The sequence below is a fragment of the Oncorhynchus mykiss genome, chromosome 4, assembly GCF_057628025.1.
Source record: "Oncorhynchus mykiss isolate SJ-2025 chromosome 4, ASM5762802v1, whole genome shotgun sequence".
Classification (NCBI taxonomy): domain Eukaryota; kingdom Metazoa; phylum Chordata; class Actinopteri; order Salmoniformes; family Salmonidae; genus Oncorhynchus; species Oncorhynchus mykiss.
The window spans coordinates 55,315,303-55,342,328 of NC_143025.1; the positions used below are offsets into that span (position 1 = coordinate 55,315,303).

A 27,026-nucleotide genomic window follows, 5' to 3' on the forward strand; every position below is an offset into this window, starting at 1 on the left:
AGGTGCTCCATCATGCTGGAAAAGGCATTGTTCATCACCGAACTGTTCCTGGATGGTTTGGAGAAGTTGCTCTCGGATGATGTGTTGGTTCCATTCTTTATTCATGGCTGTGTTCATAGGCAAAATTGTGAGAGGTGGTGGTGGTCTCAGGATGCTTTACTGCTGGCATGACACAGTACTGATGGTAGCGCTCACGTTGTCTTCTCCGGTCAAGCTTTATTCCGGATGCCCCAAACAATCTGAAAGCGGAATCATCAGAGAAAAGGACTTTACCTCACTCCTCAACAGTCCAATCCCTGTACCTTTTGCAGAATATCAGTTTGGCCCTGATGTTTTTCCTGGAGAGAAGTGGCTTCTTTGCTGCCCTTATTGACACCAGGCCATCCTCCAAAAGTCTTTGCCTCACTGTGAGTGCAGATGCACTCACACCTTCCTGCTGCCATTCCTGAGCAAGTTCTGTCCTGGTGGTGCACCGATCCCGCAGCTGAATCAACTTTAGGAGATGGTCCTGGCGCTTGCTGGACTTTCTTGGGTGCCCTGAAACCTTCTTCACAACAATTGAACCGCACTCCTTGAAGTTCTTGATGATCCGATAAATGGTTGATTTAGGTGCAATCTTACTGGCAGCAATATCCTTGCCTGTGAAGCCCTTTTTGTGCAAAGCAATGATGACGGTACGTGTTTCCTTGCAGGCAACCATGGATGACAGAGGAAGAACAATGATTCCAAGCACCACCCTCCTTTTGAAGCTTCCAGTCTGTTAATCAAACTCAATCAGCATGACAGAGTGATCTCCAGCCTTGTCCTCGTCAACACTCACACCTGTGTTAACAAGAAGAATCACTGGCATGATGTCAGCTGGTCCTTTTGTGGCAGGGCTGAAATGCAGTGGAAATATTTTGGGGCGATTCAGCTCCTTTGCATGGCAAATAGGGACTTTGCAATTAGTTGCAATTCATCTGATCACTCTTCATAACTTTCTGGAGTATATGCAAATTGCCATCATACAAACTGAGGCAGCAGACTTTGTTAAAATTAATATTTGTGTCACTCAAAACTTTTGGCCACGACTGTACACTTAGGTTGGAGTCATTAAAACGAGTTTTTCAACCACTCCACAAATTTCTTGTTAACAAACTATAGTTTTGGCAAGTCGGTAATGACATCTACTTTGTGCATGTGTAACGGATGTGAAATAGCTAGCTAGTTAGCGGTGGTGCGCGTTAAATAGCGTTTCAATCGGTGACGTCACTTGCTCTGAGACCTTGAAGTAGTGGTTCCCCTTGCTCTGCAAGGGCCGTGGCTTTTGTGGAGCGATGGGTAACGATGCTTCGTGGGTGACTGTTGTTGATGTGTGCAGAGGGTCCCTGGTTCGCGCCCGGGTACGGGCGAGGGGACGGTCTAAAGTTATACTGTTACACATGACAAGTCATTTTTCCAACAATTGTTTACAGACAGATTATTTCATTTATAATTCACTGTATCACAATTCCAGTGGGTCAGAAATTTACATACACTAATTTGACTGTGCCTTTAATAAACAGTTTGGACAATTCCAGAAAATTATGTGATGGCTTTAGAAGCTACTGATAGGCTAATTGATATCATTTGAGTCAATTGGAGGTGTACCTGTGGATGTTTTTCAAGGCCTATCTTCAAATTCAGTGCCTCTGTGCTTGACATCATGGGAAAATTGTAGACCTCCACAAGTCTGGTTCATACTTGGGAGCATTTTCCATACGCCTTAAGGTACCACGCTCATCTGTACAAACAATAGTACGCAATTATAAACACCATGATGTCAGACCGCTCAGGAAGAAGATGTGTTCTGTCTCTTAGAGATGAACGTACTTTGATGCAAAAAGTGCTAATCAATCACAGAACAACAGCAAAGGCCCCTGTGAAGATGCTGGAGGAAACAGGTACAAAAGTATCAGTAAAACAAGTCCTATATCGACATAACCTGAAAGGCAACAAGGAAAAAGCCACTGCTCCAAAACTGCTATAAAAAAGCAAGACTACGGTTTGCAACTGCACATGGGGACAAAGATTGTACTTTTTGGAGAAATGTCCTCTGGTCTGATTAAATAAAAATAGAACTGTTTGGCCATAATGATGGCAGCATCATATTGTGGGGGTGCTCTGCTGCAGGAGGGACTGGTGCAATTCACAAAATGGGTGGCATCGTGAGGAAGGAAAATGATATGGATATATTGAGGCAACATCTCAAGACATCAGTCAGGGAGTTAAAGCTTGGTCGCAAATGGGTCTTCCAAATGGACAATGACCCCAAGCATACTTACAAAGTTGTGGCAAAATGGCTTAAGGACAACAAAGTCAAGGTATTGGAGTGGCCATCACAAAGCCCTGACCTCAATCCTATAGAACATTTGTGGGTAGAACTGAAAAAGTGTGTGCGAGCAAGTAGGCCTACAAACCTGACTCAGTTACACCAGCTCTATCAGGAGGAATGGGCCAAAATTCTTCCAACTTATTGTGGGAAGCATGTGGAAGGCTACTCGAAACGTTTGACCCAAGTTAAATAATTTTAAAGGCAATTCTACCAAATAGTAATTGAGTGTATGTAAACTTCTGACCCACTGGGAATGTGATGAAAGAAATAAAAGCTAAAATCAATCATTCTCTCTACTATTATTCTGACATTTCACATTCTTAAAATAAAGGGGTGATCCTAACTGACCTAAGACAGGGAATTTTTACTAGGATTAAATGTCAGGAATTGTGAACAACTGAGTTTAAATGTATTTGGCTAAGGTATATGTAAACCTCCAACTTCAACTGTAGGTATTTATAGGATGACACTTTTTCAGTTGATAAGCCATCAGATGTGACAATGCTGACATTCTCTGGCAGAGTTTTAGCTCTGCCATGAATATAGGTTTTTGTATATTCAAGGCCAGTTTGAGACCATAAAGGGAAGCTTGCAGTGACTGAAAATCAGTCTGGAGCTCTTCAACAGCCTGAACCAGAAAAGGAGCACATGAATATATAACCGTATCATCTGCATATAGATATAACTTTGCTGGTTGCATCCCATTTCCCAAATCATTAATAAAAATTGAGAACAACACAGGAGCTAAAATGGAACCCTGGGGCACACTAATCTCAAGAAAGCTAGACTGTGATTGTCAGTATATTGTTTCCCTATAAAATGCATTTAAAACGACTTTCTGCACATGCTACTTTCCTGGGCTATATAAGTGATATCTCTTGCTAAAAAAATGTATGTTTTCACCTATGCAGTATCTTTAGCAATAATAATAATAATAATAATAATAATAATAATAATAATAATAATAATAATAATAAACCTCTACTTTAGTAAAGAAAACAATTATGACAGGTGTGTTGTAATAAAAACAAATGGTGTCCACTGATTAAATGCAGTCTTTCAGCATTGTGAAGAGGGAAAACCCAGATATTCAAAGTTTGTGATGAATGACAGGTTGTTTCTTCATGCTAAATAGATTTGGGGTTTAAAATTCAATTATGCTGATTTATTTCAGGGGTTTAGTGAAGGCGGGTCATTTTTATACAGTACCCAGAATGTTAAGACTACACAAGGGTTAAGCAGTGGGAGAATACAGATAATACTGTGAAGGTACCTCTGGACTTCTCTTGTTTATCTTATTCTAGCATGATGCCCAGGGAGATGGACCGCCAAGGTCTTTGATTAAAAGTTTTCATCTGTGCTCTGGGTTTTCTATCCGAGCCGTAAATTAGTGTATACATGATACAAATGTGTTAATATATTTCCTGACTTCCCTCGTTCTAAATGGGGTTTTGTTTTGAGGAAATCTGTGTAGCTTATGTATATTTACATATATGTATCCTTAGTTCAGCTAGAATAGAGGCTAAGTTTTCTAAACACATTTTCAGATACATATCTCCTATGATTAATACACCGGAAGCATGTCATGAATCTTTGGCAATAATTAAGGAATTAGGGTTGTTGTTGAAAAACAAGCAATTACAGCAAGACCGCCTCATCAGAACACTCATGTTACAAAACTGTTGATGTGAATTTGAATCTAAGTGGCACCCAAATATGAACAAGAAACTAGCTCTCTGGCGAAAGTGGCCTCAACATCTAGAAAACATTACAGACTGGCAAAAATTTTATGTACTATCTATACCAGTGACCAATTTTTGATTTAAACCTCTTAGGGGAAAAATGTCATTGCAATTAGAGGAAGCAATTTAGTGCTCCTCTTTACAGGAGATTATCTATAGTATATTCCGTTTAAAGGGGATTGCGTGACTAGCTACCTTGTTTCCCCTCTACACTGTCGCTTTCCATGTAGCCGCCTCGTTAATTTGATGGGTTATTATGTCGACACGTGTCTCCTCTCCGAGTAAATATAGATAGATTTATAACTCTTAATCTCTTATAATTTATAATCTCAGGTTTAATGTTTCTCCATTTTAAATAATAAAACGCCAAACTACCTTAAACATTGACCCTCTAGTAGCGAGTGGGTGATTTTATTTTTCATTATTCATATTTTGTCCTCTTGGCCCACAGTAAAAGAGTCTCTGCCAGCTTTGCATTGTTATTTTGTCCTCTTGTCCCACAGTAAAAGAGTCTCTGCCAGCTTTGCATTGTTATTTTGTCCTCTTGGCCCACTCCCTGCCACAGTAAAAGAGTCTCTGCCAGCTTTGCATTGTTATTTTGTCCCACATTGTGTTCTGTCAGAAAGGTAGTTCCTAAACCAATTTACTGCCCCTTCACTGAGACCGATGTTACTGAGTCTAGCTAGCAACTATTCATGGTCAATGGAATCAAAGGCCTTTAATAAATTCACAAACAGAGCAGCACAACGCTGCTTTTTATCAAGTGCATTAATGATGTTTGCCACTGCCATAGCTGCAGTTGTAGCTATGGCAGTATTCATAGCTTAATGTATGAATTAGATCCCAGGTGGAGTTGCCTGGTTATGGTCTCAGTTCAGCTCGTTCATTCCACTCCTTGTAGGCTACTCCATGGCATTTGCCAAAGACATGGGAAATGACCGGAGTGGCAGGGAGTGGAATGTTAGCTAAAACAACTGGACCCAGCCTCTGCAGAACGTTGACGTGCATCGGACAATCCCATGCCATTGGGACAGTCATTGCACTTTGAAACCGACGCCCACGTATGGGACTGCCCACCGGGCAAAATGCGTGAAAAGAGTGTGTCCCATGTACATTTTCTGTCAGGTCATAAAATGTGTAAAAATCACCTGTCTGGGTAGCGAACGCACGTTTTTTTTGTACATAGTGTGTTTTACGCTATCCTAATAAAAATCTGATGTTCGTTAACAAACTTTGCAGCAGAGAACACTTTCTAATATATCATAAAATGTACATGCCAAGCTCAGCCAATGGGTGCAGCAAAGTTCTAATAAACGTATACATTGGAGATGTCAAAGTTTATTCTAATTTGCCTTTATGCTGAAATGTAGCCTAAACATCATCGACGGTCATTATAGTAAATGCTCGTGCATGTGGAGACGAAAGGCAATACACATAGTCTATTAATCAAATTAATGATGAGGAAGATATGTCTAATTCAATTGTACAGGCCTACATGTATAATATAATAACTAGCCTACTATGCCAGTAGCACATACATCACATTTTCTATGTTCGTCCATTTTAACTGCAAGCATTCAACTGAGTAATGTTACCTGCCTTGTTACTCTACTGTGCACCCAGTCTCGGGAGGGTTGGATTTGCGTGAGTGGGGCTCGATCAGGCTCAGTGCGGTGAACGAGCTCAAACAGCGGCTGTGCGGAAGTTCTGTCATCCGTGCTGCAGAAGGGGCTTCGCCCTCGCGATTATCCTCGTCACAACTTTATGCTTGGATAAAAGCGGTTCAGGTGGAACTTCTGGACAGTACAACCCAACTTGAGTTTTACTACAGCCACCTTTGTTTTCGGTGAGTATTTATTCAGTGGTTTCACAGGGTCAACATTCCTGCGTTTAGAAAAACCTTGTGCCTTTTTTCACCTAGCGTGAATGCGGGAAGCAGCGCGGGGTGGCAGTGCGTGCTTGCGTGACATTTCCGACAACACTGCCGTGGAGCTCTCCATTTTGGTTTCACTTTGTTTGGTCCCCCGATATTTTCAAGAAGTACCACTCTGTTGCTCCGATCGGAATGATTGTAAATTTGTCTAGCTGATTATTACTATTTATTGTGGTATGATTGACAGACATGATGTCCGCGCGACAGTCTCCAAAATAGGCCAATGAAGATGCGTGGGTGGGATGTAAAACCTCTCAATTTGAGCCGTCGTGGAGTCCTGACAAAGAAACTGCTGTTTTGAACCACAAACATGAGGGTATTTTTACTGACTGCACATTCTCAAAGTAGACCATTGATGATAGCAGATAGTTCATTGTGGTCAACTACGTTCAAATGCATTCTAGACTTTTATAGATCTAGGCTTGAATAGCTGAAAGACATTTCTGATGAACTCAACTTCCTTCACTATGGAGTGGATTTTAGTCAGCTAAGGCTTAAAATAAAAAAGGCTACAAATGCTTAGTTATTGCAGACTGAACTCCTCTATGTCAACACTGTAGAACATATGTCATTGACAGGCTGGCTGTATATCACATCAACAATGATAAGCTATATAGAAATCATTCCTTTTTGCTTCCCGAGGTACTGAGCGGCTGGATGCCAGAGTCTGCCACGGTGTAGCACGCCTGGAGTATAGGGATTAAGGGCCTTGCTAGAATAACCGAATCACAGCAGATTTGTCCCTATTGTACCCTCTGGTTGAAGGCCCACCCCAGCTAACAAGAACGTCCCCACAACTTTAGAGAAGGTTCCTTAAGAATCTCATTAGGTCATTAAATAACGTTTTCATAGGAATGTTTGTGTGATGTAATGAATGTTTCTAAGAGACCATCTACTTAATGTCACATAGATCCTACCCAGAATATGGTTACTTTATCAGAATCTAAGATGTTAATGTTCTAGACACGTTTTATGGGATAATTTCTGTGTATCAGTTGTCAGGTGTAATTGAACCCCCAAAGAGTTTAATTACACCTTGTTGCTGTTTCTGAGCCTATCAAAACAAATTTGATTAGTCACATGCACCGAATACAACAGGTGTAGACCTTACAGTGAAATGCTTACTTACAAGCCCTTAACCAACAATGCAGTTTAAAACATAAGAATAAGAAATAAAAGTTACAAGTACCTGTTCACCTCGCTTCCATCCAGAATGCGAGGTCAGTACAGGTGCATCAAAGCTAAAGGCCGTCAGATTGTTCAACAGCCACCACTAGCACAGAGAGACGGCTGCCTAGCTACAGACTTGATATCATTGGCCACTTTAATAAATGGAACACTAGTCACTTTAAGAATGTTTACATATCTCGCATTACTCATCTCATGTATATTCTGTATCCTTCACTATCTATTCTTTACTATCTATTGCATCTTAGCCACTCTGTCACTGCTCATCCATATATTTTATACTTTTACTTTCTCATCCTATTCATTTACTTGATTATGTGTATTAGGTTTTGTTGCGGAATGTGTTAGATATTAGGTTTTGTTAGATATTACCTGTTAGATACTGCTGCACTGTCAAAATAGTCTGGGTAGCCATTTGATTAGATGTTCAGGAGTCTTATGGCTTGGGGTTAGAAGCCTCTTAGACCTAGACTTGGTGCTCTGGTACTTTGTGGTAGCAGAGAGAACAGTCTATGACTAGGGGGGCTGGAGTCTTTTGCAATTTTTAGGGCCTTCCTCTGACACTGCCTAACATCAAGCCCTGACTGTTCTCATCATTGATTTGATTTACTTATTTCAAGAGCTTTCTGTATAGTTGTCTAATGTTGGTGAGGCATGTTAACCTGTTTTTAATGATAATCCTGAATCACTATGATCAATAAAATATTTTTGTGTACATTTATAGTTAGACTATGAAAAAATCACTCAGCCATTTCCTAGTTAGCAAAATTGTAATAGTTGGCCTAATTTCAGTTTGTGGCAAAATCAGCTTGTATAGTGTAGAGAATCATTGTACCATCTAAACCGCTGTGAAATATATTTTCCCAAAATATTGTATTTTCAACTGTTTGAAGCTGGTGTACAAAATCAATAGTAAAAGACACAAAAACTAAACTTACGGCTCCCAAGTGTGGCAGTGGTCTAAGGCATGGCATCTCAGTGCTAGAAGCGTCACTACAGACCATGTTTCAATTCCAGGTTGTATCACAACTAGCCATGATTGGGAGTCCCATAGGGCGGTGCACAATTGTCCCAGCGTCGTTAGGGTTTGGCTGGGGTTGGCCGTCATTGTAAATAAGAATTTGTTCTTAACTGACTTGCCTAGTTAAAGAAAAAATGTGTTTTCAAAAAAATAACTGAAAGCATAGAAATAGGGCACATAGAACAGATCTACCGCTTCTTAGACTTGCTTACAATGCGAATGACAGATCTATAACTCACATTTCTATGTTAATTTGGTCTGGTACCCCAAAAAGTTACATATTGCCACTTTAGCAGAGCTGAGATTTACTTCAAAGTGCATTCACTCTATTACTTACACCTATAAAGTTGTTTCCTTGACATAAACACAGCAAAAAAAGAAACGTCCTCTCAATGTCAACTGCGTTTATTTTCAACAACATTTACATGTGTAAATATTTGTATGAACATAACAAGATTCAACAACTGAGACATGAACTGAACAAGTTCTACAGACATGAAACTAACAGAAATGGAATAATGTGTCCCTGAACAAAGGGGAGGTCAAAAGTAACAGTCAGTATCTGGTGTCGCCACCAGCTGCATTAAGACATTTCTGGGGGAATGGACCTAGCCCTCACCCTCCAATCCAACAAGTCCCAGAGGTTTTATTTTATTTCACCTTTATTCAACTAGGCAGGCTAGTTGAGAACAAGTTCTCATTTACAACTGCGACCTGGCCAAGACAAAGCAAAGCAGTTCAACAAACACAACAACACAGTTACACATGGAATAAACAACCATACAGTCAATAATACAGAAGAAAAAAAGTATATACACAGTGTGTGCAAATTAGATAAGATAAGGGATAAGGCAATAATATAGGCCATAGTGGCAAGGTAATTATGATATAGCAATTAAACACGAGTGGTAGATGTGCAAAAGATGAATGTGCAAGTATAGATACAGGGGTGCAAAGGAGCAACATAAATACAGTATGGGGATGAGGTAGTTGTATGGGCTATTTACAGATGGGCTGTGTACAGTTGCAAGGATCTGTGAACTGCTCTGACAGCTGGTGGTTAAAGCTAGTGAGGGAGACATGAGTCTCCAGCTTCAGCGAAACGGGTGGCACTGTGATAGACTGCATCCAATTTCTTGAGTAGAGTGTTGGAGGCTATTTTGTAAAAGACATCGTCGAGGATCTGTAGGATGGTCAGTTTTACGAGGGTATGTTTTGCAGCATGAGTGAAGGATGCTCTGTTGCGAAATAGGAAGCCGATTCTAGATTTCATTTTGGGTTGGAGATGCTTAATGTGGGTCTGGAAGGAGAGTTTACAGTCTAACCAGACACCTAGGTATTTGTAGTTGTCCACATATTCTAGGTCAGAACCGTCCAGAGTAGTAATGCTGGACGGGTGGGCAGGTGCTAGCAGCAATCGGTTGAAGAGAATGCATTTAGTTTTGCTTGCATTTAAGAACAGTTGGAGGCCACGGAAGGAGAGTTGTATGGCATTGAAGCTTGTCTGGAGGTTAGTTAGCACAGTGTCCAAAGAAGGGGCAGAAGTATACAGAATGGTGTCGTCTGCGTAGAGGTGGATCAGAGAATCACCAGCAGCAAGAGCGACGACATTGAGAAGAGAGAAGAGTCGTTCCGAGAACTGAACCCCGTGGCACCCCCATAGAGACTGCCAGAGGTCCGGACAACAGGCCCTCCAATTTGACACACTGAACTCTGTCTGAGAAGTAGTTGGTGAACCAGGCAAGGCAGTCATTTGAGAAACCAAGGCTGTTGAGTCTGCTGATAAGAATGTGGTGATTGACAGAGTCAAAAGCCTTGGCCAGGTCTATGAATACGGATGCACAGTCTTTCACCTCTTTGGGCTTAGATCCCGCTAACGGGATCGATATGACAAAAGCCAGTGAAAGTGCAGGGCGCCAAATTCAAAACAACAGAAATCCCCAAATTAAAATTCCTCAAACATACAAATATTTTACACCATTTTAAATATACACTTCTTGTTGATCCCACCACAGTGTCCGATTTCAAAAAGGCTTTATAGCGCAAGCAAACCAAAAGATTATGTTATGTCAGAGCCAAGTCACAGAAAAACCCAGCCATTTTTCCAGCCAAAGAGAGGAGTCACAAAAAGCAGAAATAGAGAGAAATTAATCACTAACCTTTGATCTTCATCAGATGACACTCAGGACTTCATGTTACACAATACATGTATGTTTTGTTCAATTAAGTTCATATTTATTTAAAAAAATCTCAGCTTACATTGGCTCGTTACGTTCAGTAGTTCCAAAACATCCGGTGATTTTGCAGAGAGCCACATCAATTTACAGAAATACTCATAATAAACATTGATAAAAGATACAACTATTATGCACGGAATTATAGATCAACTTCTCCTTAATGCAACCGCTGTGTCAGATTAAAAAAAAACGTTACGGAAAAAGCACACCATGCTATAATTTGAGTACAGCGCTCAGAGACCAAAACAACCCAAACAGATATCTGCCATGCTGTGTAGTCAACAGAAGTCAGAAATAGCATTATAAATACTCACTTACCTTTGATGATCTTCATCAGAATGCACTTCCAGGAATCCCAGTTCCACAATAAATGTTTGTTTTGTTCGATAATGTCAATTTATGTCCAAATACCTCCTTTTTGTTCGCTCGTTTAGCCCAGTAATCCAAATTCATGACGCGCGAACATTAGGAGCAGACGAAAAGTCAAAAAGTTCTGTTACAGTCCGTAGAAACATGTCAAACTATGTATATAATCAATCTTTAGGATGTTTTTAACATACATTTTCAATAATGTTCCAACCTGAGAATTACTTTTTCTGTAGCAATGCAATGGAACTCAAGCTAACTCTCACGTGAACGCGCGTCCAGCTCGTGGCTTACTGGCAGACCTCTGACTCATTCCCCTCTCATTCGTCCCCTCTTCACAGTAGAAGCATCAAACAAGGCTCCAAAGACTGTTGACATCTAGTGGAAGCCTTAGGAAGTGCAATTTGACCCCATAGACACTGTGTATTCGATAGGCAAAGAGTTGAAAAACTACAAACCTCAGATTTCCCACTTCCTGGTTGGATTTTTTCTCAGGTGTTTGCTTGCCATATGAGTTCTGTTATACTCACAGACATCATTCAAACAGTTTTAGAAACTTCAGAGTGTTTTCTATCCAATACTAATAATAATATGCATATATTAGCAACTGGGTCTGCGTAGCAGACAGTTTACTCTGGGCACCTTATTCATCCAAGCTACTCAATACTGCCCCCAGCCCAAAGAAGTAAATCAATGGCGGTTATGATATCGTTTAGGGCCTTGAGCATGGCCGAGGTGCACCCATGACCAACTTAGAAGCCAGATTGCATGGCGGAAAATGTACGGTGGGATTCGAAACGGTCGGTGATCTGAAAGGCATGGTAGCATAGATATAGGTCTGTAGCAGTTTGGGTCTAGAGTGTCTTCCCCTTTGAAGAGGGGGATGACCGCGGCAGCTTTCCAATCTTTGGGAATCTCAGACGATACGAAAGAGAGGTTGAACAGTCAAGTAATAGGGGTTGCATCAATTTCGGTAGATCATTTTAGAAAGAGAGGGTCCAGATTGTCTAGCCCGGCTGATTTGTAGGGGTCCAGATTTTGCAGCTCTTTCAGAACATCAGCTATCTGGATATGGGTGAAGGAGAAATAGGGAGGCTTGGTCGAGTTGCAGGGCAGTTGACCGGGGTAGGGGTAGCCAGCTGGAAAGCATGACCAGCCGTAGAAAAATGCTTCTTGAAATTCTCAATTATAGTGGCTTTATCAGTGGTGACAGTATTTCCTAGCCTCAGTGCATTGGGCAGCTGGGAGGAGGTGCTCTTATTCTCCATGGACTTTTCAGTGTCCCAGAACCTTTTGGAGTTTGTGCTGCCGGATGCAAATTTCTGTTTGAAAAGGCTAGCCTTAGCTTTCCTAACTGCTTGTTTATATTGGTTCCTAACTTCCCTGAAAAGTTGAATATCATGGGGGCTATTTGATGCGAATGCAATACACCACGTGATGTTTTTGTGCTGATCAAGGGCAGTCAGGTCTGGAGTGAACCAAGGGCTATATCTGCTCCTGGTTCTACATTTTTTGAATGGGGCATGCTTATTTAAGATGGCGAGGAAGGCACTTTTAAAGAATAACCAGGTGCTCAATGGGATTGAGATCCAGGCTCTTCGCTGGCCATGGCACAACACTGACATTCCTGTCTTGCAGGAAATCACGTACAGAATGAGCATTATGGCTGGTGGCATTGTCATGCTGGAGGGTCATGTCAGGATGAGCCTACAGGAAGGGTACCACATGAGGGAGGAGAATGTCTTCCCTGTAGCGCACAGCGTTGAGATTTCCTGCAATGACAACAAGCTCAGTCCGATGATGCTGTGACACACCGCCCCAGACCATGACGGACACTCCACCTCCAAATCGATCCCGCTCTAGAGTACAGGCCTCGGTGTAACGCTTATTCCTTCGACGATAAACACAAATCCGACCATCACCCCTGGCGAGACAAGACCGTGACTCGTCAGTGAAGAGCACTTTTTGCCAGTCCTGTCTGGTCCAGCGACGGTGGGTTTGTGCCCTTGGGCGACGTTGTTGCCGGTAAATGTCTGGTGAGGACCTTCCTTACAACAGGCCTACAATTCCTCAGTCCAGCCTCTCTCAGCCTATTACGGACAGTCTGAGCACTGATGGAGGCATTTTGCGTTCCTGGTGTAACTCGGGCAGTTGTTGTTGCCATCCTGTACCTGTCCCGCAGGTGTGATGTTTGGATATACCAATCCTGTGCATGTGTTGTTACACGTGTTCTGCCACTGCGAGGACGATCAGCTGTCCGTCCTGTCTCCCTGTAGCTCTATCTTAGGCGTCTCACAGTACGGACATTGCAATTTATTGCCCTGGTCACATCTGCAGTCCTCATGCCTCCTTGCAACATTATGGCGTTAGTCATTAGTGCTGGTGGCTTGGGTTCGAGACCCGCTAGGCCACAGGGGCGGGCAACTCCAGTCCTCGAGGGCCTGATTGGGTTCATGCTTTTTCTCCATCCCTAGCAAACTCAGCTGATTAATCGGATTGCATTCTAAACTGAAGATCATGATTAGGTGGTTATTGGAGTCAGGTGTGTTAGCTGGGGTAAAAACTGTGACACCAATCAGTCCCTCGAGGACTGGAATTGCCCACCCGTGCAGCGAATCACCCTTCTCTCACATCCCTAGCAAAATATGTTAATGTCATTATTTGGGAACAGAATTTATTTCAAAAGTTATTTGAGATGCTCAGCTATGTAGAATGAATAAATACTGATAATTTATGAAGTAGCGTAAATCTAATTTTATTTGTCACATACACATGGTTAGCCACTCAATGTTAGTGGTGGCTGTTTAACAGTCTGATGGCCTTGAGATAGAATATGTTTTTCAGTCTCTCGGTCCCTGCTTTGATGCACCTGTACTGACCTCGCCTTCTGGATGCTTGCGGGGTGAACAGGCAGTGGCTCGGGTGGTTGTTATCCTTGATGATCTTTATGGCCTTCCTATGACATCGGGTGGTGTAGGTGTCCTGGAGGGCAGGTAGTTTGCCCCCGATGATGCATTGTGCAGACCTCACTACCCTCTGGAGAGCCTTACGGTTTTGGGCGGAGCAGCTGCCGTACCAGGCGGTGATACAGCCCGCCAGGATGCTCTCGATTGTGCATCTGTAGAAGTTTGTGAGTGCTTTTGGTGACAAGCCGAATTTCTTCAGACTCCTGAGGTTGAAGAGGCGTGGGTGGACCAATTCAGTTTGTTTGTGATGTGTACGCCAAGGCACTTTCTACCCTCTCCACTACTGTCCCATCGATGTGGATGTCCACGATCATCTCCTTTGTTTTGTTGACGTTGAGTGTGAGGTTATTTTCCTGACACCACACTCCGAGGGCCCTCACCTCCTCCCTGTAGGCCGTCTCGTCGTTGTTGGTAATCAAGCCTACCACTGTTGTGTCGTCCGCAAACTTGATGATTGAGTTGGAGGCGTGCGTGGCCACGCAGTCGTGGGTGAACAGGAAGTACAGGAGAGGGCTCAGGACGCACCCTTGTGGGGCCCCAGTGTTGAGGATCATCGGGGTGGAGATGTTGTTACCTACTCTCACCACCTGGGGGCGGCCCGCCAGGAAGTCCAGTACCCAGTTTCACAGGGCGGGGTCGAGACCCAGGGTCTCGAGCTTGATGACGAGTTTGGAGGGTACTATGGTGTTAAATGCTGAGCTGTCGTCGATGAACAGCATTCTCACATAGGTATTCCTCTTGTCCAGATGGGTTAGGGCCATGTGCAGTGTGGTTGCGATTGCGTCGTCTGTGGACCTATTGGGGTGGTAAGCAAATTGGAGTGGGTCTAGGGTGTCATGTAGGGTGGAGGTGATATGGTTCTTGACTAGTCTCTCAAAGCACTTCATGATGACGGAAGTAATTTAGCTCAGTTAGCTTAGTTTTCTTGGGACAGGAATAATGGTGGCCCTCTTGAAGCATGTGGGAACAGCAGACTGGGATAAGGATTGATTGAATATGTCCGTAAGCACACCAGCCAGCTGGTCTGCGCATGCTCTGAGGACGTGGCTGGGGATGCCATCTGGGCCTGCACGTTAACATGTTTAAATGTTTTACTCACGTCGGCTGCAGTGAAGGATAGTCCGCAGGTTTTGGTAGCGAGCCGTGTCAGTGGCACTGTATTGTCCTCAAAGCGAGCAAAGAAGTTGTTTAGTCTGTCTGGGACCTCTACATGCTTTGTAAGTAGGAAAACCTGCCAAATCGGCAGTGTATCAAATACTTGTTCTCCCCACTGTATACAGAATAACAACAGTACATCCTGCCAGCACGCCCACAAGTGTGCTGAATGACACGTGGAAGAGAGCGAGGAACAAGATGGGAGAACAATCCAGGCTGTTTGCTCTGAGACCGTCATAATGATGTAATGAAACAAGCAGGGAGCAGATTTCGAACCCTCAACATTCTAGCCCGAAGTCCAGCACGCTATCGACTGTGCCCAAATGTATTAATTGGGGTTGGGGCCAATTGTAGCTAAAAACACTTTATCAATTGGAATCTTTAACAAGTGGAAAGGGGACAAAGTATTATTATTAGTTTTCCACAAGCATAGCAGGCAGTGAATTCTGCTGACAATATTGCTAGGATGGGCTATTAGCTAAACAATAGACTATCCAACCTTTACTAAAGAATTGTCTAATACCCAAGCTAGGTGTGGAACCCCCCCCCCAACTTGCAACAAGTTATTCGTATCCATCTTTCCACATCTACCTACACATGTACAGTGGGGAGAACAAGTATTTGATACACTGCCGATTTTGCAGGTTTTCCTACTTACAAAGCATGTATAGGTCTGTAATTTTTATCATAGGTACACTTCAACTGTGAGAGATGGAATCTAAAACAACAATCCAGAAAATCACATTGTATGATTAAGTAATTCATTTGCATTTTATTGCATGACAGTGCCGCCTTGGTTTTGCTTGTGGCGGTATGTACACAGATGTGATAATAACACACGTGAATTCCCTCAGCATATAGTGGGGTCAGCATTTAAACATCAGAAACTCCAGGTGGGGTGAAGAGGAGCTTGCAATGTTTTCAACTTCGGGACACCAGGAATTGTTTGAGAAAGCACAGCCCCTAACCCTGACTTACCAGAAGCCACCACTCAATCCAATCGAAATATGGAGAAGCCGTCCGGATCTATAGCAGAGTCGAGTTTATTGTTCGTAAGCCACGTCTTAGTAAAAACAGACGCCACATTTCTCTGATGTCCCTCTGCTGTTGAAGCCTTCCTCTGATTTCACAAATATTGGAGTTTGATACCCCAGGTCAGGACTCCACTGAGGAAGGTGAATGGATACATATGTGTTAAGTTGTGTACGGCACAAAATGAGTTGGGGAACTCCCATGACCCCAAAAGCCTTAGAAAGTTATGTCAAGGTCAAAGGTAACACACAGATCAAAATTGGCATCCTCTGCCTCGTAGGTGTAGTGGTCCAGGGTGATGAAGTAGAAGCCTGACTAACCTTGTCAGATATGTTTTCTACGCACACTGATCTGTCATCTGAGAACAACTGCAGTGAGAGAGAGAGTAAAAATAGGAAATGTCATAGTTCATTTGGAGTTGGAAAGTTTAACATCTTAATGTTGCATTCAAGGTAACAGTGCATTTTAAGACTGTTACTGTATCAAGAGGCAACTATGGATAATCATTTAGCTAAATAAATGATAACATACTATGTGGGACTGAGTCGAGTACCAATCCATGCCACTCATCAGTCAGTATAATACTAAGCCAAACAGCCTACTGTCATTTCACGCCCAACCCTTGTCATGGAGAGCTATCCTCCTACAGGTTCCCTTCATCCCTTACCTGTGTGTGTGTGTGTGTGTGTGTGTGTGTGTGTGTGTGTGTGTGTGTGTGTGTTTAGGGATGAAGTCAACCTATGGCTCTCCAGTCAGTACAGAATTATCCTCTGTATAGAACCATCTTTCTAACCAATTAGACAGCAGTTGATAATAGTTAATAACATAATGCTTTTGATATTTGTCACATGCCCCAAATACAACAGGTGTAGGTAGACCTTACAGTGAAATGCTTACTTATAAGCCCTTAACCAACGATGCAGTTTTAAGAAAATACCTAAAAAAAAAAGTAAGAGATGAGAAAAACAAATAATTAAAGAGCAGCAGTGAATAACAGTAGCGGAGCTATATACAGGGTGTTACGTTACAGAGTCAATGTGAAGGCTATATACAAGGGGTACCGATACTGTGTCAATGTGGAGGCTATATACAGGGGGTACTGGTACAGAGTCAATGAGGAGGCTATATACAGGGTGTTACGTTACAGAGTCAATGTGAAGGCTATATACAAGGGGTACCGATACTGTGTCAATGTGGAGGCTATATACAGGGGGTACCAGTGCAGAGTCAATGTAGGGGGGCACCGGTGTCGAGGTAATTGAGATAATAATGTACATGCAGGTAGGGTTGTTAAAATGGCTATGCATAGATAATAACAGAGAGTAGCAGCATGTGGGGTGCAAATAGTCTGAGTAGCCATTTGATGAGCTGCTCAGGATCCTTATGACTTGGGGTAGAAGCTGTTTAGAAGCCTCTTGGACCTAGACTTGGCGCGCTGGTATCGCTTGCCGTGCGGTAGCAGAGAGAACAGTCTATGACTTGGGTGGCTGTTGTCTTTGACAATTTTGTGGACCTTGCTCTGACACCGCCTTGTGTAGAGGTCCTGGATAGCAGGAAGCTTGGCCCCAGTGATGTACTGGGCCGTACGCTCATACCCTCTGTAGTGCCTTGCGGTCGGATGCCAATCAGTTGCCATACCAGGCCGTGATGCAACCCGTCAGGATGCTCTCGATGGTGCAGCTGTAAAATCTTTTGAGGATCTGAGGACCCATGCCAAATCTGTTCAGTCTCCTGAGGGGGAATAGGTTTTGTCATGCCCTCTTCACGACTGTCTTGGTGTGCTTGGACCATGTTAGTTTGTTGGTGATGTAGATGCCAAGGAACTTGACGCTCTCATCCTGCTCCACTTCAGCCCCGTCGATGAGAATGGGGGCGTGCTCTGTCCTCTTTTTCCTGTAGTCCACAATCATCTATTTTGTCTTGATCACGTTGAGGGAGAGGTTGTTGTCCTTGCACCACATGGTCAGGTCTCTGACCTCCTCCCTATAGGCTGTCTCATCGTTGTCCGTGATCAGGCCTTAATGATGGTGTTGAAGTTGTGCATGGTCGTGCAGTCATGGGTGAACAGGGAGTACAGGAGGGGACTGAGCACGCACCCCTTAGGGGCCCACGTGTTGAGGATCAGTGTGGCAGATGTGTTGTTACCTGCCCTTTACCACCTGGGGACGGCCCATCAGGAAGTCTAGGATCCAGTGGCAGAGAGACATCAGATATTTTAACATTCTGTTTCACGGAAACATGGCTCACTCGGGATACGTTATCGTATACGTACCTGGTTTCTTCACACATCGTGCCGACAGAAACAAACATCTCTCTGGTAAGAAGAAGGGCAGGGGTGTATGCCTTGTGATTAACGAGTCGTAGTGTGATCATAACAACATACAGGAACTCAAGTCCTTTTGTCCACCCCCCCCCCCCCCCCCCCCCCCCAAGCAGTCGAGGTGTCTGCCCTGAACAAACTTCATTGAACTCTATGTAAACTGGAAACCACATATCCTGAGGCTGCATTTATTGTAGCCGGGGATTTTAACAAGGCTAATCTGAAAACAAGGCTCCCTAAATTTTATCAGCATATGGAAGGCGCAACCTAGGCTGGGAAAATTCTGGATCGTTGTTACTCTAACTTCCGCGACGCATACAAAGCCATCCTCGCCCTCCTTTTGGGAAATCTGACCACGAATCCATTTTGCTGCTCCCAGCCTATAAAACAGGAAACGCCCGTGCTCAGGTCTGTTCCACGCTGGTCCAACCAATCTGATTCCACGCTTCAAGATTGCTTCGATCACGTGGACTGTGATGTGTTCTGGATAGCGTTGAACAACAACATTGATGTATAGGCTGATTTGGTGAGCGAGTTCATTAGCAAGTGCATCTGTGATGTTGTACCAACAGCGACTATTAAAACCTTCCCCAACCAGAAACCTTGGATTGATTGCAGAATTTGAGCAAAACTGAAAGCACGAACCACTGCTTTTAATCGGGGCAAGGCGACTGGAAACATGACCGAACACAAACAGTGTAGCTATTCCCTCCAAGGCACCTACACCACCCGATGTCACAGGAAGGCCAAAAAGATCATCAAGGACAACAACCACCCGAGCCACTGCCTCTTCACCCCGCTATCATCCAGAAGGCGAGATCAGTACAGGTGCATCAAAGCTGGGACTGAGAGACTGAAAAACAGCTATGTCAAGGCCATCAGACTGTTAAACAGCCATCACTACATTGAGTGGCTGCTGCCAACATACTGACTCAAATCACTAGCCACTTTAACAATTAAAAATTGGATGTAACAAATGTGTCACTAGTCACTTTAAACAATGCCACTTCATATAATGTTTGCATACCCTACATTACTCATCTCATATGTACAGTGGGGCAAAAAAGTATTTAGTCAGCCACCAATTGTGCAAGTTCTCCCACTTAAAAAGATGAGAGGCCTGTAATTTTCATCATAGGTACACTTCAACCATGACAGACAAAATGAGGGGAAAAAATCCAGAAAATCACATTGTAGGATTTTTTATGAATTTATTTGCAAATTATGGTGGAAAATAAGTATTTGGTGACCTACAAACAAGCAAGATTTCTGGCTCTCACAGACCTGTAACTTCTTCTTTATGAGGCTCCTCTGTCCTCCACTCATTATGATTGGAGCTTGCCTAATCAATAGCCTGCTTTAATAACAGAAGCTCAAATAAATAACTATTGGTAATTGAATATTGAAATCATAGTTGATTACCTGGTTAGTTAGATTCTGGACTGAAAAATGATAGCGCTTAGCTTTTTATTATCGTCCCTACTTCACCATCACCTTGACTTTCACCATCAAAATCCGGTTTCCACTAAATAGCATAGCCACATCGTAAAAATGTATGAAAACAAATGTTTTATTTTTGGCTTTAATTTAAGGTTAGGGTTAGGTGTAAGGTTAGCAGTGTGGTTAGGTTCAAAATCAGATTTAAATAAGATACATTCTTAGAAATAAGTGAGTAAGAGAGTTTAATCGTTATGACTTTGTGGCTGTGTTATTTAGTGACAACTAAGTTCATTGGCTATAATTGTCACCTGCATTAAAAGATGAGTAAAAGATTGCAGTTGCGAGAGCAAGATTTTTTGGTGTGAGAGAATAAATCCATGTCGGGTGCGGAGTGTACGTGAGAGCTCAGTAACTTCTGAGTATCAACATGTAGTATCTCTGCAAAACAAATCTCTGCTCTCAAATGAATATTTTGCAAGTGGTAATGATGTTCTGCATGCTCAAACTCACACTTGCAAGTTTAATTTGCGTGCCTCTGCTGCCTGTGTGCCCGCTACACTCATCTTCTGCTCACTGGACTTCTCATCTGTGCTTTTTTTGCTCAATGATGTTTCATCAAGCTCGACATTTCCATCTTTCCATCTCGCACAATGGACTTTAGAGGCCGATTTGACTTTAGAGGCCGATAGGTGGTCTACAGCATTGTCAGCCCAGGAACACCACTAAAAATGCATCTAGCTATTACATTTGGTACAGTAACATCGCACAAATATACACTACCGTTCAAAACGTTTGGGGTCACTTAGAAATGTCCTTGTTTTTGAAAGAAAAGCTCATTTCAAAGTCCATTAAAATGACATCAAATTGATCAGAAATACAGTATAGACATTGTTAGTGTGGTAAATGACTATTGTAGCTGGAAACTGATGATTTTTAATGGAATATCTACATAGGAGTACAGAGGTCCATTATCAGCAGCCATCACTCCTGTGTTCCAATGTCATGTTGTGTTCACTAATCCAAGTTTATCATTTTAAAATGCTAATTGTTTATTAGAAAAACATGTTTTCAATTATGTTAGCACAGATGAAAACTGTTCTGATTTAAAGAAGCAATAAAACTGTCCTTCTCTAGTTGAGCATCATTTGTGGATTCGATTAGAGGCTCAAAATGGCCAGAAACAAGGTACTTTGTTCTGAAACTCGTCAGTCTATTCTTGTTTTGAGAATTGAAGGCTATTTCATCTGAGAAATTGCCAAGAAACTGAAGATCTCGTACAGCGCTGTGTACTACTCCCTTCATAGAACAGCGCAAACTGTCTCTAACCAGAATAGAAAGAGGAGTGGGAGGCCCCGGTGCACAACTGAGCAAGAGGACAAGTACATTAGAGTATCTAGTTTGAGAAACCGACACCTCACAAGTCCTCAACTGGCACCTTCATTAAATAGTACCCGCAAAACACCAGACTCAATGTCAATAGTGAAGAGGTGACTCTGGGATGCTGGCTACACTGCATAAAACCCATGAGTAGCCCAATGCCTTTATTTCAACTAGCTAATGTTAGCTAGCTAGCTAAAGCTATACTGAACAAAAATATACATGTAAAGTGTAGGTCCCATATTTCATGAGCTGAAATAAGATCCCAGAAATGTTCCATATGCACAAAAAGCTTATTTCTCTCCAATTTTGCACACACATTTGTTTACATCCCATAGATATCGTTTGATTCCTTTGAGAACAAAACAGTCTGAATACAGAAGATGTTAGCTAGCCAGCTAAGTAGCCCTGTTTGCTAGCTTCAACATTGTATACACTAAGATTAGTAGCTAGCTGGCTAAAAACTCCACCCAACACTTACCTACCAGTCCATGAGAAAGGGGCCATTTCGGCGCCACTCTTCCAACTTTCTAAATGTATTCCAAAGTATATCCAGTTTCTGGATTGGTCATGAGCAGTCTTTTTATCGCTTCTTTTTCTCTTTTGGTGTCGAGTTGATTCAGATCCAAAAACTGAGAATTATGCTTGTTTCTGTCGATATTTTCTGAAAAACTGTCCTGGTAGCAGGGACAACATTATCTGCAAACAAGTTAGCTAGCTTGTTGGCTTAGTCTGCTCTGTGTTTGCTTTTGGCGGCTGTAGCTCGCAGGTGACTTTCTTTCCTCTTCAGCCCCGAAGCCATGGCAGCAGCGTCGTTTGAGTAGGCATGATTTAGCACAATGACACACCTTGCCCAAAAGGCCAGCCCAAGGCGGCTGAGGGCTCAACCCTATTGTATTCATTCAAAGTGAAAACACAACACAAGAAGTGGGGCGACCTGTGGATTCCACCTTTAAGGCATGAGTGTTAATCTTTAAAAATAATTTAATAAGCAACCATTAATCTGTAAATTATCGAATGCCTAGGAGTGTGGAGTACCTACAATTGTGTTTTTATGTTGCGTTTGTTGGGTCTCCTCTTGTGTTGTGAAAAGACTGATTCAGATATGTCTCTTATATTGTTGCATTTAACCTTTATTTTTCTTGGGGTATCATGAAGAAATAACAGCTTAATTTAGCTTATAAAGACATCGTAAGACATGCAATTGGTCTCTGCACAAGTTTAACACACTTGTTTTCAAACAGATTTGGTGCTACATTGCTGTTGTTTAGCATCTGTAGATTTAAGCATTGCTTTGCTAATTCTCTCCTCTCTGCTCCTTTTCCAGTTTGATGGCGAGGCCGAGCCACAGTGAGCATGTCCTGCAGCAGTTCAACAACCAGCGGGAGTGGGGCTTCCTGTGTGACTGCTGCATTGCCATTGGCGACATCCACTTCCGGGCCCACAAGGCCATGCTGGCTGCCTGCAGCTCCTATTTCCGCATGATGTTCATCCGAGACCAACAGGGGACGGCGCGCATGGACCTCAGCAACATGCAGATTAGTGCGGAGTGCTTCGACCTAATCCTGCAGCTCATGTACTTGGGCCGCATCGCGGTGGGCAGCTATGAGTTCGAGGAGCTCAAGGCCTCAATGGCCTTCCTGCAGATGTACTACATCCCTGACTCCCTGGAGGACCTCGGGGACATCAGAAGCGCCTCAAACCTCACACCGTCCTCCTCTTCCTCGTCCAGCTCCTCTTCCTCCGCTGGCCCGGCAATTATCGGCAAAATGATGTTTGGAGTCCGCATGTATGAGCAGCAGAAGCCAGGTGCCCCAGAGAGCAAGCCCAAAGTTGCAATTACTGCTGTGCAACCAAGCATTCCTGTCCCAGTCAACAGGCCTCCACTCGTGGTGGAGGAAGTGGCACCCCCTTTGGTAGTAGTAGCATCACCGTTTCTAGACAGTGTAGCTGAGCAACCTTGTGACCTGCGTAAGAGGCCCAGCGCCCGGATCGCCACCTTAAAAGAGCGCCCCCGCTTCGGACGCACATACACCTGCGATGACTGCGGCTTTGTTTTCAGCTGCGAGAAGCTGCTGATTGAGCATATCCTCACCTGCACCAACCGTAAGGCCTTCAAGGTCCCCAGGACCAGCGCAGGGGCAGACAATGATTCCAGCAAGGCGGAGAGCTCGGCCTCTGAGGAGATGGGGGAGCACAGGGTGGTCTGCAAGGCTAGAGGAGATTGGCCGGACCACAAGTCTGAATCCGACACGGCGATCAGGTCTGTGGCAACTGGTACGGAAAACGAGCCTGGGTCTGCCAGAAATATCACCATCAAGGTGGAGCCGGAAGAAAACGTGGTGTCCGAGATGATGGATGGCATTAAGGTGGTCCAGGTGGAAGATATCAGTGCGAGGCACAGTGCACTCAATGACACTATGAGGGACCCGATTAAATTTGACCAGGAGCCCAAGGCTGGTGTTTCCGTCATGAACGACAGCAACAAACCATTTGAAGGGCACATGTCCAGCAATGAGGATTCTGGCATACCTCCTAAGATGCACAAGATGAAAGAGGAGAAGAAGGACGGGAAAAGTTTGCCATGTGAGCTGTGTGGAGAGCTTCTCACGGAGGAGTACCAGTCAGCCCACTACATCTCCAGCCACATGGGACACATCTGTGCCTGTGGGAGGTGTGGCCAGGTCCTAATCAGGGGGTGGCAACTGCAGGAGCATGCTGAGCGCTGTGGCGAACCTCAGAGTGCGGACACTGACTCTCATGGGGAGGAAGGCGACACGCCCCTGCCAGAGGACCTGCAGGCCATGGACGATGGGCTGCTGGATGGGGGCGACCTGGCCTGCCCCCACTGTGGCCTGCTTTTCCAGAGTGAAAGCCTGGCCTTGGAACACGCTCTGACCTGCCACGAGCAGGAGCTGTTCCGCCCTGTCCTGCTGGAGGATGACGGTGTCGAGCCTGACCACCGGCGCAAGCATTTCTGTGCCATCTGTGGTAAGGGCTTCTACCAGCGCTGCCACCTGCGGGAGCACTACACCGTCCACACCAAGGAGAAGCAGTTCAGCTGTCAGACGTGCGGCAAGCAATTCCTGCGTGAGCGGCAGCTCCGGCTGCACACCGACATGCACAAGGGCATGGCGCGCTACGTCTGCCCCGTGTGCGACCAGGGCACCTTCCTCAAACACGACCATGTGCGCCACATGACCTCGCACCTGTCGGCCGGGGAGACTATCTGCCAGGTGTGCTTTCAAATCTTCCCCAGCGGAGAGCACCTGGAGAAGCACATGGACGTGCACCTGTACATCTGTAGCGTCTGTGGGGAGAAGTTTCGCCTTCGCAAGGACATGCGGAGCCACTACAACTCCAAACACACCAAAAGACTGTGTCCTGCTTGAATGAATGTCTGTCTGTTACTTCAAAGTCATGAACGTGAGAACAAATGTATGCACTTAAACACCAAAAAATAGAACCTACTAAATCTGCACTTTCAAAATGTATGCATAATCGAAGTGTCTTATTGCCTAAAAGTTTAGGCATATATTTTTGAGTTTGATGTCTATTTGTTTTCCACCCCTGTACTAAACACACAATGTAATTTCATGACATTTCCACATACAGTAGACAAATCCTTAGCACATTTGCCACACACAGAAGAGTGGCGCAGCGGTCTAAGGCACTGCATCTCAGTGCTAGAGGCGTCACTATAGACTCCCTGATTCGAGTACACGCTGTATCACAACCGGCCGGGATTGGGAGTCAGATAGGGTGGCGCACAATTGGCACAGTGTCGTCCGGGTTTGGCTGGTGTTCTAAACTGACTTGCCTAGTTAAATTAAAAATGTAAACATTTATAGACAAATCCTGAGCAAATTTGTTCATGTTTTAATGCTTTTGGAATCTAGTGTCTAGCAAACAGCCTATGCAATAGACAGTTAATGGAATGAAGTGGATTCAAATTAAGCTTCTTTTATTATTATTGTAATATGAATCCACACTTCAATATAGTCTTGTTGAGCAGTTACTGTACCAGCACTTATACATTTAAAATAATGTCAATGCACAAAAACACTAGAATTGCTCCACTGGTTGAAACCAGAACAAATAGAAATGCATACTGAATATTGGCAATGGTTATAACTTAATTCCCTATGAAATTGTTCATGCCACAAAGGCAAGAGCATGCACTCGCTCTTTTGCATAATCAATTATTTAATCTGTTGTTCAGATTTCATGGCAATGTAGGGGTATTGTAAATTACCTATACAATTAGCAACATAACTTATGTACCCAGTGACTAGGACAGCTATCAATTTGGCTTTACAGACAAATCAAAAACGGTAATATTTCCTTTTTGTACACAGCTTAAAATCATTAAGTCTGAATCCACTCTTAGGAACTTTTATGTACTAAGTGATCTCTATTTCATTCATGTTACTTTAGCCTTCTCTTCAGCTTGGATAGGTATCAAAGTCAAATGTGTGTTACATTTAAAGCTTCCCTTTACATTTGCCTTTGTATTAACTTGGCTGCATTTACACAGGCAGACCATTTCACTAACTGGTCTTTTGACCAATCAGATCAGCCCTTTTTGTATGATTGCATTGCACAGCCAATATTAAGGTTTGTCCTACATTGGTGTTGTATTGCGGGGAACTACTTGAGCAATATGTCTCCTGCATGTTAGATAGTATCACACACATGTTGCTACTGTGAAATGCCAATCATGTTGTTTGTTTCACTGCAGAGAGAACATAATCTCTGAAAACTTCTTGACACGACATGCATTAGTGTGGGAGCTAGTGAAGCCTCTTAAACCATCACAATGTAGCTTACAAAATAACCATGTATGGATATTGTCTATTAGTTACCTTAACAGGGTGACATCCCTTCAGGGGCGATTAATGTTAATGTTTTCATTTGGATATTGATGCTTTTTCTCAAGGTCTGAATAAACCAAGAGGATACTCTCCGTGTGAAAAAACATTTTGTTTCTATCAAACTCCAGTGGGTTATGTTAATTAGTCTTTCATGTTGTCTCCCATTTACTTAATTACCACATATATACAAAGTATTGTAGCAGACAGCAACAGTGCAACTCCCCTATGGGTCTTAAAGCCCACAGGCAAACTTTCTAATCACTGTTCCAAAACGGTAACCCACGTGGGGGGAAATCGTAATAGGCCTACTTAGGTCAAGGGTTGTTACCCTATCCCCTCTGTTCGGAAAAGCATGTACCCTGGCTTCAACATAACAAGTCCCTCACGTGTATACACAACTCTGATAGACTCATCCCACTTCTGATCACAATGTAGGGAGCAACAACAGCCCAGAGGCAAACTTGCTAACCATGGCTCCAATAGAGTTAACCCACTTTGAAGAGATCATAACGGATCTAGGCAAGGGTTGTAGTATTTTCAGTGCTTGACTTCAGCAGGAGCTTGCCGGAGCTGAGTTATGAAAATATATTATACTGCTTGAGCTCCTCTTTCTCTTCTAGAATATTAGCTCAAAAGTATTGTGGAGCTCCTGCACCTAAATATAAGCAGTACTGACACCCAAAATGAGTACCGAAACCTATTTCCATCCGAGTCAAGCACTGAGTATTTAATATATTTCATGATGGAGAAATATACAAAATAAGTCTAGCTCCCTCAGTCAGCACTAGTCAGCACCTGGCAGAAGTCCTAGATATGTAGCTAGACCATATATCAGAGGGATCGAGCACCTGGTTTGTACTCTAATGATTTAGAGTATAATCCAACAGGGCAGATAACAGAGCTATGTGCAAATGGTATATTATGATTGGTTTTGCTGCAACTACACTCTTGATATGGAGTATTTTTAGGATAGACACAAGTTAATGGTCGTGATACAGCAACTGATTGCACGACATGAAAAA

General features: G+C 43.4%; 1 protein-coding gene across 2 annotated transcripts; it reads left to right on the forward strand.

The window, feature by feature from the left end:
* Positions 1–5,703: 5,703 nt before the first annotated feature.
* Positions 5,704–26,108, forward strand: LOC110521992 (zinc finger and BTB domain-containing protein 1). Of its 2 annotated transcripts, none has more exons than XM_021600027.3 (2): positions 5,704–5,941; positions 22,458–26,108. In XM_021600027.3, exon 2 carries the CDS (start codon positions 22,462–22,464, stop codon positions 24,520–24,522), a length of 2,061 nt encoding a protein of 686 aa, XP_021455702.3. In that variant the 5' UTR covers positions 5,704–5,941; positions 22,458–22,461; the 3' UTR covers positions 24,523–26,108. The 2 variants fall into 2 exon arrangements, with proteins under 2 accessions (XP_021455702.3, XP_021455704.3); XM_021600029.3 differs by lacking the exon at positions 5,704–5,941 and adding an exon at positions 6,073–6,344.
* Positions 26,109–27,026: the final 918 nt, after the last annotated feature.

Bases quoted from the DNA above. Each gene is read 5' to 3' on its own strand.
- LOC110521992 (XM_021600027.3), top strand. From the start codon at position 22,462: ATGGCGAGGCCGAGCCACAGTGAGCATGTCCTGCAGCAGTTCAACAAC.